The following is a 16182-nucleotide window of genomic DNA, read 5'->3' as shown; positions in this document are numbered from 1 at the left end:
AGACTGGGTCCAACTCGATTTGGTTGTATCCACCCCAGCGCTTAGTACAATGCTTAGAACAGTGTTTGGCAAATAGTAAGCACTTAACAAATGCCATCATTACTATTACAGTGCCTGGCACATAGTAGCTTAACAAATACCATCATTTTTACCATCATTATTAAGTTAATCAAGTTGGACAGAGTCCATGTTCCAAACGGGGCTCCCAAGTCTAATTCCCATTTTACAGAGGAGTTAACTGAGGCCCAGAGAAGTTAAGTGACTTGACCAAGGTCACAAAGCAGACAAGAGGCAGAGCCGCTCCCAGGCCCATGCACTATCCTCTAAACCACACTGCTTCCCAATACAATACCAGCCCTGTTGTTCTCCCCCAAGCGCTTAGTAGAGAAGCAGCATGGCGTAGTGGCAAGAGCACGGGCTTGTGAGTCAGAGGACATGGGTACATTCATTCATTCAGTCAGTCGTATTTACTGAGCGCTTACTGTGTGCAGAGCACTGTACTAAGTGCTTGGGAAGTACAAGTTGGCAACATATAGAGACGGTCCCTACCCAACAGTGGGCTCACAGTCTAGAAGGGAGAGACAGAGAACCAAACAAAACATATTAACAAAATAAAATAAGTAGAATAAAAATGTACAAGTAAAATAAATAGAGTAATAAATAAGTACAGACAAAGATACATATATACAGGTGCTGTGGGGAAGGGAAGGAGGTAAGGTGGGGGGGAGATGGAAAGGGGGAGGAGGGGGAGAGGAAGGAGGGGGCTCAGTCTGGGAAGGCCTCCTCCTAATTCCCAGCTCTGCCGCTTGTCTGCTGTGTGACCTTGGGCAAGTCCCTTCACTTCCCTGTGCCTCAGTTCCCTCATATGTAAAATGGAGATTAAGACTGGGAGCCCCGTGTGGGACAGGGACCCTGTCCAGCCTGATTACCTTGTATGTACCCCAGCACCTAGAAGAGTGCTTGGCACATAGTAAGCGCATTAACAAATACCGTAATTATTATTAGAAGTACAGTGCTCGGCACACAGTAAGCGTTCAGTGCATACCATTGAATGACTGAGAGTTGGAAAAGAAGTGTGATGTGATAGCCCACATCTGGTGCCTCAGCCCCTCCCCGTTTTTGTCCCTAGGTTTAGGGTAGTACCCATTGCGGTGCCCTTGGTTTGAGCTCTTGAACAATTAGTTTTATCAATGGTTCTGGTTTGAATGTACACTTTCACCCAGCACATTGCCAGATGAGAAATGAGCATCTGCGGTATGGGAGCCAGTTGTTTCTTGGAGTGGGGAAGGAGGCCAAGAACTCCAATTTTGTCGTTTTTACTGTTGATTTATCCACCTGTGTTTATCTCTTTTTAACCCCAATATATAAACCCATTTATGTCTGCATGTCTTTTCTGTCTAATTGTAAGCCCCCAACCAGAACAGGGCTCATGCTTTGAATTTCTTCTGTGTTCTCTCCAAAGTTCCTCGTTTGGGTCTCTGCTGTAGTAGGCACACAGCCAATCCTGGTGGTGGTGATGGTCCTAATGATGATGTTGACTGGTAATGTTTGTTCCCTTTTAGAATGCCGAGATCTACAAGTTATCGTCACAACAATTCCACGAAGCAGCAACTCAGGCGGAGAGCTCAATTAAGTAAGGAATTCCCTTTTATTCTCTGTAAAACTTGGCCCGTGTCTATGAACATATCCACATGGGTATGTAATACTACCTCCTTCTGCTCAGTTCCAATTGTCTGTGAGAATGCGGCAAGCACTTGGTCATGCTGTTTGCTCTCTTTGAAAGTGAGACAGCGAGTGGCCACTTCTGGTTGACTAAACAAGTCATTTAGTTATCCTACAATCATCCCATTGATGGATTGTGAAAGTGGGATTAAAGCCGAGCCACAGAGGTGGTGGTGCTGGGGGTGGGGCGCGCAGGGTACGTCATCATAAAAGTACTTATCAAGTACCCACCTGTACACGACACAGATAATGGAAAGACTGGGGGATCCAGGGCATGTGAGGTATGTTCATTTCAGTTCTTGGTCTCCTTCTGTTCTCGATCTACACTCACTCCCTTGGTGACCTCATTCGCTCCCATGGCTTCAACTATCATCTCTACGCTGATGACACCCAAATCTACATCTCTGCCCCTGCTCTTTCTCCCTCCCTCCAGGCTCACATCTCCTCCTTCCTTCAGGACATCTCCATCTGGATGTCTGCCTGCCACCTAAAACTCAACATGTCCAAGACTGAACTCTTTGTCTTCCCCCCCAAACCCTGCCCTCTCCCTGACTTTCCCATCACTGTTAACGGCACTACCATCCTTCCCATCTCACCAGCCTGCAACCTTGGTGTCATCCTCGACTCCGCTCTCTCGTTCACCCCTCACATCCAAGCCGTCACCAAAACCCGCCGGTCTCAGCTCCGCAACATTGCCAAGACCCGCCCTTTCCTCTCCATCCAAATCGCTACCCTGCTCCTTCAAGCTCTCATCCTATCCCGTCTGGATTACTGTATCAGCCTCCTCTCCGATCTCCCATCCTCCTGTCTCTCCCCACTTCAATGTGTACTTCACGCTGCTGCCTAGATTGTCTTTGTCCAGAAACACTCTGGAAATGTTACTCCCCTCCTCAAAAATCTCCAGTGGCTACCAATCAACCTACGCATCAGGCAGAAACTCCTCACCGTCGGCTTCAAGGCTCTCCATCACCTTGCCCCCTCCTACCTCACCTCCCTTCTCTCCTCCTACAGCCCAGCCCGCACCCTCCGCTCCTCCGCCGCTAATCTCCTCACCGTACCTCGTTCTCGCCTGTCCCGCCATCGACCCCCGGCCCACGTCATCCTCCGGGCCTGGAATGCCCTCCCTCTGCCCATCCGCCAAGCTAGCTCTCTTCCTCCCTTCAAGGCCCTACTGAGAGCTCACCTCCTCCAGGAGGCCTTCCCAGACTGAGCCCCCTCCTTCCTCTCCCCCTCGTCGCCCTCTGCATCCCCCCCACCTTACCTCCTTCCCTTCCCCACAGCACATGTATATATGTTTGTACGTATTTATTACTCTATTTATTTTACTTGTACATATTCTATTTATTTTATTTTGTTAATTTGTTTGGTTTTGTTCTCTGTCTCCCCCTTCTAGACTGTGAGCCCACTGTTGGGTAGGGACCATCTCTATATGTTGCCAACTTGTACTTCCCAAGCGCTTAGTACAGTGCTCTGCACACAGTAAGCACTCAATAAGTACAATTGAATGAATGAATGAATGAATGAAAGTATATGCCGGCCTGTGACATCCCCCATAGCTCATACAGTTCATGAGAGAATCCCAGTCCTCAGTCGGTGAAAGTCACTCTCTCAATAAGGATAATGCAGGTGAAGTGATTCTACAGTGGTGGAGTTGTTATATTTTGTGTAACAGGGAAAATAACATAAAGGGGTTGGGGTAATGGAGACCGTGTCAAAATAACTCTTGATGAATAGCAGGTGAGGGGAACCATGAGGGGCTCTGAACCGATGTAATCAATTACCTGGGGCCCTAGGGTGTTGCCAGGCCAATTTGATGGCTGATCATTTGGAGAAGGAAAAGCATTTCCCAGATATTTGGGCTGTGTCAATGGATTTGATGGGAAAGAAGCACATTTGTGGTTTTAGATATAGTAAAGGTGTGGGCGGGGGCCGTCGGGGGGAGAATAAGAACTCTCTTGACAGCTGTCCAGCTTAGTTTAACTTTGTTGCAGCAAAATAATAGGACAGCATCATGAAAGAGAATTTCCAAATAGCTTGATGGTGCAGAGACCAGAAAATGCCAAGGCCTGGGGGCTTTTTTGTTTTGCTTTGCTTTGATTGGTAGATAGAGGCAGTTGTTGTGGTACGTGGGGAAGCATGTGACAACATCCGATAGAATTTAGTTCTCTGTGATTTCCCAGTGAGCGACCTCATGGTGACTGTGGCCTAACTGCTGGACCTCAAACAGAGGGTGATGGTTAACGGCTGTCATGCCAGGGCTAAAAGTCCCCTCTAGTCCTAGAAGAATCCCCCCGATGTTCCGAAGGGACTGCAGAACTCCAGTCCGGACACCACATTTGCCTTGGGTTTAGAAGAATTTCAGCCAGCGCACACAGGGGAAGAAAGAATCTGAATCGCAAATTCGGCAGGAGGGAGAGATTGGAAAGCAGTTGCATCAGAGAGACCTTGGGGTGACAGTGGGCAGTAAATTAAGTACAAGATTGTGATGGGATGTGATAGCTTCTGAAAAACAAACAAACAAACAAACCCCAAATCCTACTTTATTGTTAGTGGAGACTGTAGTGGCATCACATCCCAGTATTCATTCATTCAATCATTTATTAACAATAATAATAATAATGGCATTTATTAAGCACTTACTATATGCAAAGCACTGTTATTGAGTGCTTACTGTGTGCAAAGCACTATACTAAGCGCTTGGGAAGTACAAATCGGCAACATATAGAGACACTCCCTCCCCAACGGCGGGCTCACAGTCTAGAAGGGGGAGGCAGACAACAAAACAAAACCTGGATCTCACCTGGATGCTGTATTCATTCATTCAGTCTTATTTATTGAGCGCTTACTGTGCGCAAAGCACTGTACTAAGCACTTGGAAGAGTAAGATGCAACAACAAACTGACATATTCCCTGCCCACAACAAGCTCACAGTTTCTACTGGCCCCATATCCCCCATTACCTGAAAGTGAGACAGCTTTCGGGGGGTGTGAGTGGTTGGGGAATGGAGAGAGGTATCAGTCAAAGGAAGGAGCCCCAGAGTCGTTTATGAAGGAAAAGGGAAAAGATTGTACAACTTAGTAAAGCAGCGACTAAGGCAATCCCACACTCCCATTCGTTATGGATTGCAGGGAACCACACACCCCATTGCCTCTGGGAGCCTCAGATAGGCCTCTTGAGGCTGTTCCATCTCTAATGCATGAGATTTGGGGCCCCCTGGACTATCTAAAGCTTGTACGCGTCAAGCAGGGAGAGAAATCCTACAATGGAATTCAAAGCCGACAGCACTGGAAGAACTCAGTGGAGGGAATGTTTTCATTTACATATCAGGGAAAACTCCTTGACTGGGAGATTTATTGGATTAACTAATGATTGTAAATTGCTCGGTAAGTGCTGTATAAATGCCAACTGGTGGCAGCAGCAATATTGTAGGATTTGCTTCCAAGCTAGCGGAACATACATCATTTGGAAACATTTTTGAGTCCAGAGGTAATCTCCTAGAGGGCATGGACCAATCCTTTATACCGTATGTTCTTTGGAGCGAGAAGAACCTAGCGCGTAATGGGGGCTCCGCGAATGTCAAATGGTGATGCCGACTGGAAGGAGCACTATTAGAAAACATCTTCAGGTTGGACCGTCCTGACCAAGGCACACTGGGCCAGGCCAAACATCTCTGACTTTCTTTATTATTGATCTGCTCCCAGAGTAGCACAGGATCCTAAGACGTTCACCCAGAAAAACGCGGACTAGCTCTTCTGGATCATGACCAAAATGTGAGGCGGGACAGATGGAGGGGTGGGAGTGGGGGGTTGTTGGTTGTGAAAAGGAGGAGATGGAGAGGTCTGACCAGAAACAGTTGCCATGGGATCAGCAAGCAGAACCATCCTGTGCTCTGGCTGTGGTAGCGGTTTATTGGTAAAGTTCCCAGCTTCCCAGGGTTTGCACCCTTTCCTGTTGGCGATTCTCCTCTCCCTGCCCCCCTTCCTACTTACACCTCTTCCCCCACCTCACCCTCATCTCGGCTCTCTTCCCATGAAGTGCTAATGCGGGAAAGCCAGAGACCCTACTCCGAGCCCGGCCCACAGTGACTGTCTTGGAGCCTGGGAGACACGGAGTTTGGAGATCTTCACCCAGAAAATTGTATCGACTAGTTGAGGAGATGCAGTAACCCAGCAGGAGAAATCTGAGGAGATTCTAAAGGAGAAGACCTAGAGCCCAGAAGACTTCTTTTGTTTACGGAAGCCCACCTATTTTAGATGACAGCCTAAGATCGATGTCTTTCCATCGATTAATCAATCAGTGGTATTGAGTGCTTACTATATGCAGAGCATTGTACTAAGCGCTCGGGAGAATACGGTTCATCGGAATTAGCAGACATGTTCCCTTCCCGTAAAAAGTTTCCAGTCTTCCCATGGGGACCAGCATCCATCTCTCTTTGTCAAGAAACTCTTGTAAGTTACTGGCTCCAAACAGCTGATCCTCAAAGAGGTTAAATGGGGAGGACTGTGGTTCACCATTTCATTTAGATTATGGAGTAATGGATAGACAACAGGCCTGGGAGTCAGAAGGTTATGGGTTCTAATCCTGGCTCTGCCACTTATCTGCTGTGTAACCTTGGGCAAGTCATTTCACTTTTCTGGACCTCAATTACCGCATCTGTAAAATGGGGATTGAGACTGTGAGCCCCACGTGAGACAGGGACTGTGTCCAACCCGATTTGTTTATATCCACCCCAGTGTTTAGAACAGTGCCTGGCACATAGCACTTAACAAATACCATTATTATTATTATTATTATTATTATTATTATTATTATTATTAATGTGCTCCAGGGACAGAGACACCTCCCATCTCTATGTCCTCGGGCCTCTCTAGAAGATTTCCTCCCTGAAGTGAGTTTTCCAGAGACCCAGGCACAGTCTGGCAGTCTGTCAGCAGCTTCCCTCATCCAAAAAGCAGTTCTGCCAGGAAGGTGGTTCGGTTCTAGAGGGGACAGTGATTTCCTGCCCTTTTGCAGGAGAGCCAAGGCACGGTGCGGACTGAAGGGACCACCCCCTTCTCCTCAACACGTTATCTGACCTTGGCTTCACAGACTCCGTCCTCTCCTGGTTCTCCTCTTATCTCTCCGGTCGTTCTTTCTCAGTCTCTTTTGCAGGCTCCTCCTCCCCCTCCCATCCTCTTACTGTGGGGGTTCCCCAAGGTTCAGTGCTTGGTCCCCTTCTGTTCTCAATCTACACTCACTCCCTTGGTGACCTCATTCGCTCCCACGGCTTCAACTATCATCTCTACACTGATGACACCCAGATCTACATCTCTGCCCCTGCTCTCTCCCCCTCCCTCCAGGCTTGCATCTCCTCCTGCCTTCAGGACATCTCCATCTGGATGTCCGCCCGCCACCTAAAGCTCAACATGTCGAAGACTGAGCTCCTTGTCTTCCCTCCCAAACCTTGTCCTCTCCCTGACTTTCCCATCTCTGTTGACGGCACTACCATCCTTCCCGTCTCACAAGCCCGCAACCTTGGTGTCATCCTCGACTCCGCTCTGTCATTCACCCCTCACATCCAAGCCATCACCAAAACCTGCCGGTCTCAGCTCCGCAACATTGCCAAGATCCGCCCTTTCCTCTCCATCCAAACCGCTACCCTGCTCATTCAAGCTCTCATCCTATCCCGTCTGGACTACTGCACTAGCCTTCTCTCTGATCTCCCATCCTCGTGTCTCTCTCCACTTCAATCCATACTTCATGCTGCTGCCCGGATTATCTTTGTCCAGAAACGCTCTGGACATATTACTCCCCTCCTCAAAAACCTCCAATGGCTACCGATCAATCTGCGCATCAGGCAGAAACTCCTCACCCTGGGCTTCAAGGCTGTCCATCACCTCGCCCCCTCCTACCTCACCTCCCTTCTCTCTTTCTACTGCCCAGCCCGCACCCTCCGCTCCTCCACCGCTAATCTCCTCACTGTACCTCGCTCTCGCCTGTCCCGCCGTCGACCCCCGGCCCACGTCATCCCCCGGGCCTGGAATGCCCTCCCTCTGCCCATCCGCCAAGCTAGCTCTCTTCCTCCCTTCAAGGCCCTGCTGAGAGCTCACCTCCTCCAGGAGGCCTTCCCAGACTGAGCCCCTTCTTTCCTCTCCCCCTCGTCCCCCTCTCCATCACCCCGTCTTACCTCCTTCCCTTCCCCACAGCACCTGTATATATGTATATATGGGTGTACATATTTATTACTCTATTTATTTATTTATTTATTTATTTTACCTGTACATTTCTATCCTACTTATTTTATTTTCTTGGTATGTTTGGTTCTGTTCTCTGTCTCCCCCTTTTAGACTGTGAGCCCACTGTTGGGTAGGGACTGTCTCTATGTGATGCCAATTTGTACTTCCCAAGCACTTAGTACAGTGCTCTGCACATAGTAAGCGCTCAATAAATACGATTGATTGATTGATTGATTGATTGAAGTCTCAGAGAAAGACCTCCGCGAGACGATCCACAGGGGAGCCAAGGGCGTGAGGCTGCCGAACATCTCTGGCCCAAACTTGGGAGCAGGAGCAATCCTCCCTGAGTTTCAGTCTGGGAAGAGGGAAAATTCAGAGCCCTAGGAGGAGAGCTGAGAGACCTGGTGGGACTGCTACTCTGAGCATTCATTCATTCCTTCAATCGTATCTATTGAGCGCTTACTGTGTGCAGAGCACTGTACTAAGCACTTGGGAAGTACAAGTCAGCAACATATAGAGTCGGTCCAGCAACGTATAGAATCGGTCCCTACCCAACAACAGGCTCACAGTCTAGAAGAGGGAGACAGACAACAAAACAAAACATGTAGACACGTGTCAAAATCATCAGAACAAATAGAATTAAAGCTATATGCACATCATTAACAAAATAAATAGAATAGTAAATATGTACAAGTAAAATAAATAGAGTAGTAAATCTGTACAAACATATACAGGTGCTGTGGGGAGGGGAAGGAGGTAGGGCGGGGGGGATGGTCGAGGAGGAGAGGAAAAAGGGGGCTCAGTCTGGGATGGCCTCCTGGAGGAGGTGAGCTCTCAGTAGGGCTTTGAAGGGAGGTGACCCCTCACGATTCTTTCAAGCGCTAGTCTTTTTTTTTTTGTAATTTTTTTACTAAAGATAGTACACTCTTTGAGGGCAGGGATTGTGTCTACCAACTCTACTGCACTGTACTCTCCCGAGGGCTTGGTCCAGCTCTCTGCCCCCAGTCAGTGCTTAATAAATACCACTGACTGATCAATGAGTGTAACATAGCAACAAAGGAAGCCTTCCCTGACTAAGCTCTCATTTCCTATTTTCTCTCCCTATTGCCTCAGCCAAGCATTACTCTCCCAGCCGCCCCCTGCCCCCCACAGCCACCCCCAAGAATTCATGTCCCTTATCCGCATACTCAGTTGCTTCCCTTGGTGGTGGTGTTGCCTTGTGCTGTCGAGTCGTGTCTGACCCATAGCGGCGCCATGGACGCATCTCTCCCGGAATGCCCCACTTCCATCTGCAGTTGTTCTGGTAGTGTATCCATAGTTTTCTTGGTGAAAAATACAGAAGTGGTTTACCATTCCACGCAGTAAATGAGTCTCCACCCTCGACTCTCTCCCATGCCCCTGCTGCCCAGCACAGGTGAGTTTTGACTTGTAGCAGATTGCCTTCCACTCACTAACCACTGGCCAAGCTAGGAATAGAATGGTTATGCCTCTGCTTTACTCTTCCTCCTGTAGTCGAGACTGGTAGAGTACTGGAAACTCTCCAGGTGCGACCGTGAGAGGGATGCTTCCCTACCTGTCATCTATTTTAGTGTCTGCCTGCCCCATTAGGCCGTAAAGTCCTTTTTCATTTATTCGATCGTATTTATTGAGTGCTTACGGTGTGCAGAGCACTGTACTAGGCACTCGGGAGAGTACAATACAACAATAAACAGACACATTCCTCGTCTACAATGAGCTTACAGTCCTGGGGGCGGGGGAGACGGACATTAATAAATTACAGATTTGTACATAAGTGCTGTTGGACTGGGAGCCTCGTTCTCGCCTGTCCCGCCGTCGACCCCCGGCCCATGTCATCCACCTGGCCTGGAATGCCCTCCCTCCGGACATCCGCCAAGCTAGCTCTCTTCCTCTCTTCAAAGCCCTACTGAGAGCTTACCTCCTCCAGGAGGCCTTCCCAGACTGAGCCCCCTCCTTCCTCTCCCCCTCTCCATCCCCTCGCCCTACCTCCTTCCCCTCCCCACAGCACCTGTATATATGTTTGTACAGTTTTATTACTCTATTTTACTTGTACATACTTACTATTCTATTTATTTTGTTAATGATGTGCATCTAGCTTTACTTCTATTTATTCTGATGACTTGACACCTGTCCACATGTTTTGTTTTGTTGTCTGTCTCCCCCTTCTAGACTGTGAGCCCGTTGTTGGGTAGGGACTGTCTCTATATGTTGCCGACTTGTACTTCCCAAGCGCTTAGTACAGTGCTCTGCACACAGTAAGCGCTCAATAAATGCAATTGAATGAATGAATGAATGGGAGCAAGTCAGGGTGATGGAGAAGGGAGTGGGAGAAGAGGAAAGGGGGGCTTAGGGAAGGCCTCTTGGAAGAGACATGCCTTCAATAAGGCTTTGACGGGGAGGAGAGTAATTGTCTGTCAGGTTTGAGGAGGGAGGGCGTGCTAGGCCAGAGGCAGGATGTGGGCGAGGGATCGGTGGCGAGACAGATGAGATGGAGGCACAGTGAGAAGTTGAGCATTAGAGGAGTAAAGTGTGCGGGGAACCTTGAGGGTGGGGAACAATGCCTACCAACTCCATTCATTCATTCATTCATTCAATCATATTTATTGAGTGCTTACTGTGTGCAGAGCATTATACTAAGCACTTGGAAAGTACAATTCAACAACAGAGACAATCCCTGCCCAATAATTGTATCGAACTCTCCCAAGCACATAGCACAATGTTCTACACCAAGTAAGCACTCGATAAATAATAATAATGATGATGGTATTTGTTAAGCATTTACTATATGCCAAGCACTGTTCTAAGCCTTGGGGTAGATACAAGATAATCAGGTTGTCCCACGTGGGGCTCACAGTTTTAATCCCCATTTTACAGCTGAGGTAACTGAGTCACAGTGAAGTTAAGTGACTTGCCCGACATCACACAGCTGATAAATGGAAGAACAGGGATTAGAACCCCCAACCTCTGACTCCCAAGCCCGTGCTATTTCCACTAAGCTCCGCTGCTTCTCTATAAATACTGGTTGATTTGTTGCCTGATAAATCCCAGACAGGGCAGACACCTGAACCTCCGGGGAGGAAATCTTCTAGAGAGGCCCGAGGACTTAGGGATGGGAGGTGTCTCCGTCCCTGGAGCACGTTAACTACTCCAAACGAAATGGTGAACCACAGTCCTCCCCATCTGGATTGTCTTAACCTCTTTGAGGAACAGCTGTTTGGGGCCAGTAACCTACAAGAGTTTCTCGTCAAAGAGAGGGGGGTGCTGGTCCCCATGGGAAGACTGGGAGCCTGTTATGGGCAGGGAACATGTCTGCTAATTCCGTTGTATTGCTCTCTCCCAAGCACTTAGTGCACTGCTTTGCACATAGGGACCACTTGTTCGTGGGTAAGGAGCTCAGGGCTGATCTTCATTCTCACAACTTTGAGATGACCCCTCTCTTGCAGATGGGAGAACGGGCCTAGAGAAAGAATGGCAGTCAACCACATGGAGAGCCAATTTTGACTTTAGCAGGCAGTCCTCCTCTTGTAGGTTGATAGTGATCGAGCCAGGGCTGAAGAGTGAAGTGCAGTAGAGGCAAGGGTCGGGTTAATTAAAGAGGAAAGCAAACTGCAGAAAGTCAAGGCAGGGCTTTGGACATTCGGAGCCCAGACTATTCTGGGATCACCACTGACCACCAATCAGGAGTAACAGCACTTCAATGGAAGCACAAGTCGATAGTGGGACATGTCAACATTATGACGATGATTATGGTACTCGTTAAGCGCTTATTATGTGCCAAACACTGTTCTGAGCATTGGGGTTTGTATCTACAAACTAGTCACGTGGGACACAGTCCCTGTCCCACATGGGGCTCACAGTCCAAGTAGGAGGGAGTAGGATTTCATTCCCATTTTACAAATGAGGAAATGGAGGCATAGAGAAGTTAAGCGACTTGCCCATGGTCACGCATAGACAGAGCGGGGATTAGAACCCAGGTCCTCTGACTGCCAGATCCGTGCTTTTTCCACTAGACCACGTTGCTAAACTCCAGATGAAGATTTAATAATTTACACTGGGGCAATTTTCTGAATTTTTGACATAATAATAATAAAAATTGTGGTATTTAATTAATTAATTCGTTCATTCAGTCGTATTGAGCGCTTGCTGTGTGCAGAGCACTGTACTAAGCGCTTGGGAAGTACAAGTTGGCAACATATAGAGGAGGTCCCTACCCAACAGTGGGCTCACAGTCTAGAAGCTTACTATTTAAGTGCTTGCTATGTGCCAGGCACTATACTGAGCACTCTTGTGCTCCACAAAAAAGACTGTCTAGCCTCACGATGCTCAGGTCACTCATCTTTTTCCCTGAGGGCCCTTGGGTTATGTCACTTGTGGCAACTTCTAGATTCCCCTTGGGTGGAACAGGGGGGGCCTCACGTAAAACCAGGAGACCCATCCACTAAGGGTGTGCAGCTCCTGTCCAATCCAATGCACTTATCTACTTATCTGCTGGGTAACCTTGGGCAAGTCACTTAACTTCTCTGTGCCTCAGTTACCTGCTCCGTAAAACAGGGATTAAATCCTCTCCCCGCCGATTTAGACTGTGAGCCCTATGTGGGACAGGGACCGTGTCCAACCTGATAATCTCGTATCTGCCCCAGTGTTTAGAACAGCGCTTGACACTTAGTAAGCACTTAACAAACACCCTAAAAAAACTCCCTGCAACCTCACATTTCTCCTTTCCCACATGAAAGCACAGACAGCAAAGATCTCTTCCCTCCCTTCCCTTTCTCCTGCTTTCCCTCTCTCTTGCCCTCGCTCCCTATCTTTGCCACCCCCTCCCACCCGCGGCTCCCTCTTTCTCTTCTTTCCTTCCCGTCTCACTGCTCTGCCTCTGATTGTCCTGGATGGCATCCAGCTTCTGGTCTGCTGATCGGTTCTGCTAGCCTCTGATTGCTAGGATGCTCTCAACTTGGAGATGGTCCATTCTTCATGCCCCCTTTTGAAAGTTGGAAGTGCTGCCAGCTTGGAGAGTAGTCTGCCTAGATTTTTATTCTACTTGCCACCAACAGCGCTTAGTACAGGGCCGGGCGCATAGTGAGCACTTAACAAATATCGCAACTATTATTATTATATCTCCACTGCTCTTTGCCCTCCCTGTGTTAACACTGGGGGTGAAGGGATGGTGACCCAGCACCTTTTTTCCTCTCTCCACGTTCCCTGCCTAGCAGTCACCGTCCACAAAGGTAAATGAAAAGGACAACACTCCCCAGCCTCTCTGCATCCTTTTCTTGGTGCTCAGAGATCCATGACTCAGGCTGGGTTTAGAGAAGACAACTTGTTAATCCCCTCCCCACGACAGGGAATAAAATAGCATTTCATTCCAAGCTCTATTAATGCGTTCGCTCCGGGGATAAAGCAGGAGTCCCGAAAGGCAGTGGCCGTGGTTTTTTTCCTTTTGTGCCGCCTTTGTCTCCTTTTGAGTGTTACATTTAGATTAGCTTCTGGGGATTAAATGTTATTACAGTCGTGGAAATCTTTTTTTTTTCTTTTTTTTTAAATCGGCAAAGAGGTTACAGCTTAACACCAACGTCTCCAGATTTATCTTCCAAAGTGCTTCCCTCTTCCTACGGCCCTCTCTTTGGTATTTTTCCTATTTATTTTGTTGGATGTCCATTTATCTCTCTCCTAGGAGGGAGAAAAGCCATTTCTCCAGGGGCAGCAGGGGGAGAGTTGTTGGTGACTGTGCTGGTGACCTCTTGGTGGGTGTTGGGGATTCTGGAGGGATGGCGGGGAGGGGAGCAGTTGGTGACTCTGTGTGAGTGTGTGTGCGTTTGTGTGCGCGCGCTTGAGCATGCACATGTTGTTCCTTTGAAAAGGGTAACACTGCAGAGGGGGATTAGGAAGTTGTTCAAAGATAAAATTGCTCTGGAGCCAAATCATTTCCCTCAGATCTCATTATGAGCTGTTAAGCCCGTTTGCCCTCTCAGGCTGCTCAGAAAGGACCGCTTTGGCATCGCCTGCCCCAGAGAGAGACTGCCACTCTTGGTGAGAGTTTAAGGGCTGGCAACTACTTTAGTCCCAATAGTGGCCAGCCCGCTCTCCAGAAGTTATTCTCCCAGGGAGCTTTGCCCCATATGGAAACTTCCATCGAAGAACATTCAGTTTAATGAGCTGGAGTTCCGTAAATTTAATGGAGACACCTAGCCAAAACCTGACAAATGGTAAATATTCCCCAGGCTCTTGCCTTGCAGGGAGAAAGGGCCGATCTCAGAACGGGCTCGGAACTTGTAAGATGTATTTCCCGTTGCTATATGTCTTACCCACGGGGTTCGGGCGTATGTATTCTCCAAGGGATGAAATCGAGTTGTGGGGAGGAATTTCTGGCCAGAATTGTTAAACTGCCCATTTCCTTCCCCTAGAAAATGGAAGGTTTGTCTTTCTTCGGCAGCCAAAAGTGATAATTATGCACCCGAGTGTGCCTGGTCTTTGTATTGTTTAAATGGGCAGCGAGGCTCGGGCATTAAGCAACAGCGTGAAACCTGAAGGTTTGTGCGTCAGAACTCCGGCTTCACTACCAACTCACCAAATGAACTTGGGTAAGTGAATTCACTGCCTCAGTTCTCTGGTCTGTTTTTTGGGGTTTTTTTGGATTTGTTAAGTGCTTACTATGTGCAAGGCACTGTTCTAAGCGCTGGGGTAGATACAAGGTTATCAGGTTGTCCCACGTGGGGCTCGCAGTCTAAGCCCCCATTTTACAGATGAGGTAACTAAGGCACACAGAAGTTGTGACTTGCCCAAAGTCACACAGCTGACAAGTGGCAGAGCCGGGATACGAACCCATGACCCTAGTCCTCCTTGACCGCTCAGCTGCCTTCGACACTGTGGACCAGCCCCTTCTCCTCAACACGCTATCCAACCTTGGCTTCACAGACTCCGTCCTCTCCTGGTTCTCCTCTTATCTCTCCGGTCGTTCATTCTCAGTCTCTTTTGCAAGCTCATTCTCCCCCTCCCATCCCCTTACTGTGGGGGTTCCTCAAGGTTCAGTTCTCGGTCCCCTTCTGTTCTCGATCTACATGCACTCCCTTGGTGACCTCATTCGCTCCCACGACTTCAACTATCATCTCTACACTGATGACACCCAGATCTACATCTCTGCCCCTGTTCTCTCTCCCTCCTTCCCTCCAGGCTTGTATCTCCTCCTGCCTTCAGGACATCTCCATCTGGATGTCTGCCTGCCACCTAAAACTCAACATGTCCAAGACTGAACTCCTTGTCTTCCCTCCCAAACCCTGCCCTCTCTCTGACTTTCCCATCACTGTTGATGGCACTACCGTCCTTCCTGTCTCGCAAGCCCGCAAACTTGGTGTCATCCTCGAGTCCGCTCTCTCATTCACCCCTCACATCCGAGCCGTCACCAAAACCTGCTGGTCTCAGCTCCGCAACATTGCCAAGATCCGCCCTTTCCTCTCCATCCAAACTGCTACCCTGCTCGTTCAAGCTCTCATCCTATCCCGTCTGGATTACTGTATCAGCCTCCTCTCCGATCTCCCGTCCTCCTGTCTCTCCCCACTCCAATCCATACTTCACGCCGCTGCCCGGATCGTCTTTGTCCAGAAATGCTCTGGGCATGTTACTCCCCTCCTCAAAAATCTCCAGTGGCTACCAATCAACCTACGCATCAGGCAGAAACTCCTCACCCTCGGCTTCAAGGCTGTCCATCACCTTGCCCCCTCCTACCTCACCTCCCTTCTCTCCTTCTACAGCCCAGCCCACATCCTCCGCTCCTCTGCGACTAATCTCCTCACCGTGCCTCGTTCTTGCCTGTCCCGCCGTCGACCTCCAGCCCACGTCATCCCCCGGCCTGGAATGCCCTCCCTCCCCACATCCGCCAAGCTAGCTGTCTTCCTCCCTTCAGGGTCCTACTGAGAGCTCACCTCCTCCAGGAGGCCTTCCCAGACTGAGCCCCCTCCTTCCTCTCAATCAATCAATCAATCGTATTTATTGAGTGCTTACTGTGTGCAGAGCACTGTACTAAGCGCTTGGGAAGTACAAGTTGGAAACATATAGAGACGGTCCCTACCCAACACTGGGCTCACAGTCTAGAAGGGGGAGACACAGAACAAAACAAAACATATTAACAAAATAAAATAAATAGAATAGATATGTACAAGTAAATAAATAGAGTAATAAATACGTACAAACATATATATACATATATACATCTCCCCCTCCTCCCCCTTTCCAT

The 16182-nt window shown here is 48.7% G+C and overlaps 1 protein-coding gene and 1 non-coding gene across 3 annotated transcripts in view; one reads left to right on the top strand and one right to left on the bottom strand.

Moving 5' to 3' along the window:
• Nucleotides 1–16182, top strand: part of CHCHD6 (coiled-coil-helix-coiled-coil-helix domain containing 6) — a 182555-nt gene that overhangs the window by 141626 nt on the left and 24747 nt on the right. For both annotated transcript variants that reach the window (XM_038772766.1, XM_038772765.1), the window contains one exon: nucleotides 1563–1633. In XM_038772766.1, the coding sequence (XP_038628694.1) occupies nucleotides 1563–1633 (71 nt within the window). The remainder of the gene's footprint in view (nucleotides 1–1562; nucleotides 1634–16182) is intronic.
• LOC119920344 lies at nucleotides 9362–9499 on the bottom strand. The gene has a single exon (XR_005448098.1). It is a non-coding gene; the product is annotated as a small nucleolar RNA SNORA7 (small nucleolar RNA).

This window comes from Tachyglossus aculeatus, chromosome X1 (genome assembly GCF_015852505.1).
Source record: "Tachyglossus aculeatus isolate mTacAcu1 chromosome X1, mTacAcu1.pri, whole genome shotgun sequence".
In the NCBI taxonomy this organism is placed as follows: Eukaryota; Metazoa; Chordata; class Mammalia; order Monotremata; family Tachyglossidae; genus Tachyglossus; species Tachyglossus aculeatus.
Note: the sequence above shows the minus strand (reverse complement) of the source record. Positions and strands in the feature narration are given on the sequence as shown.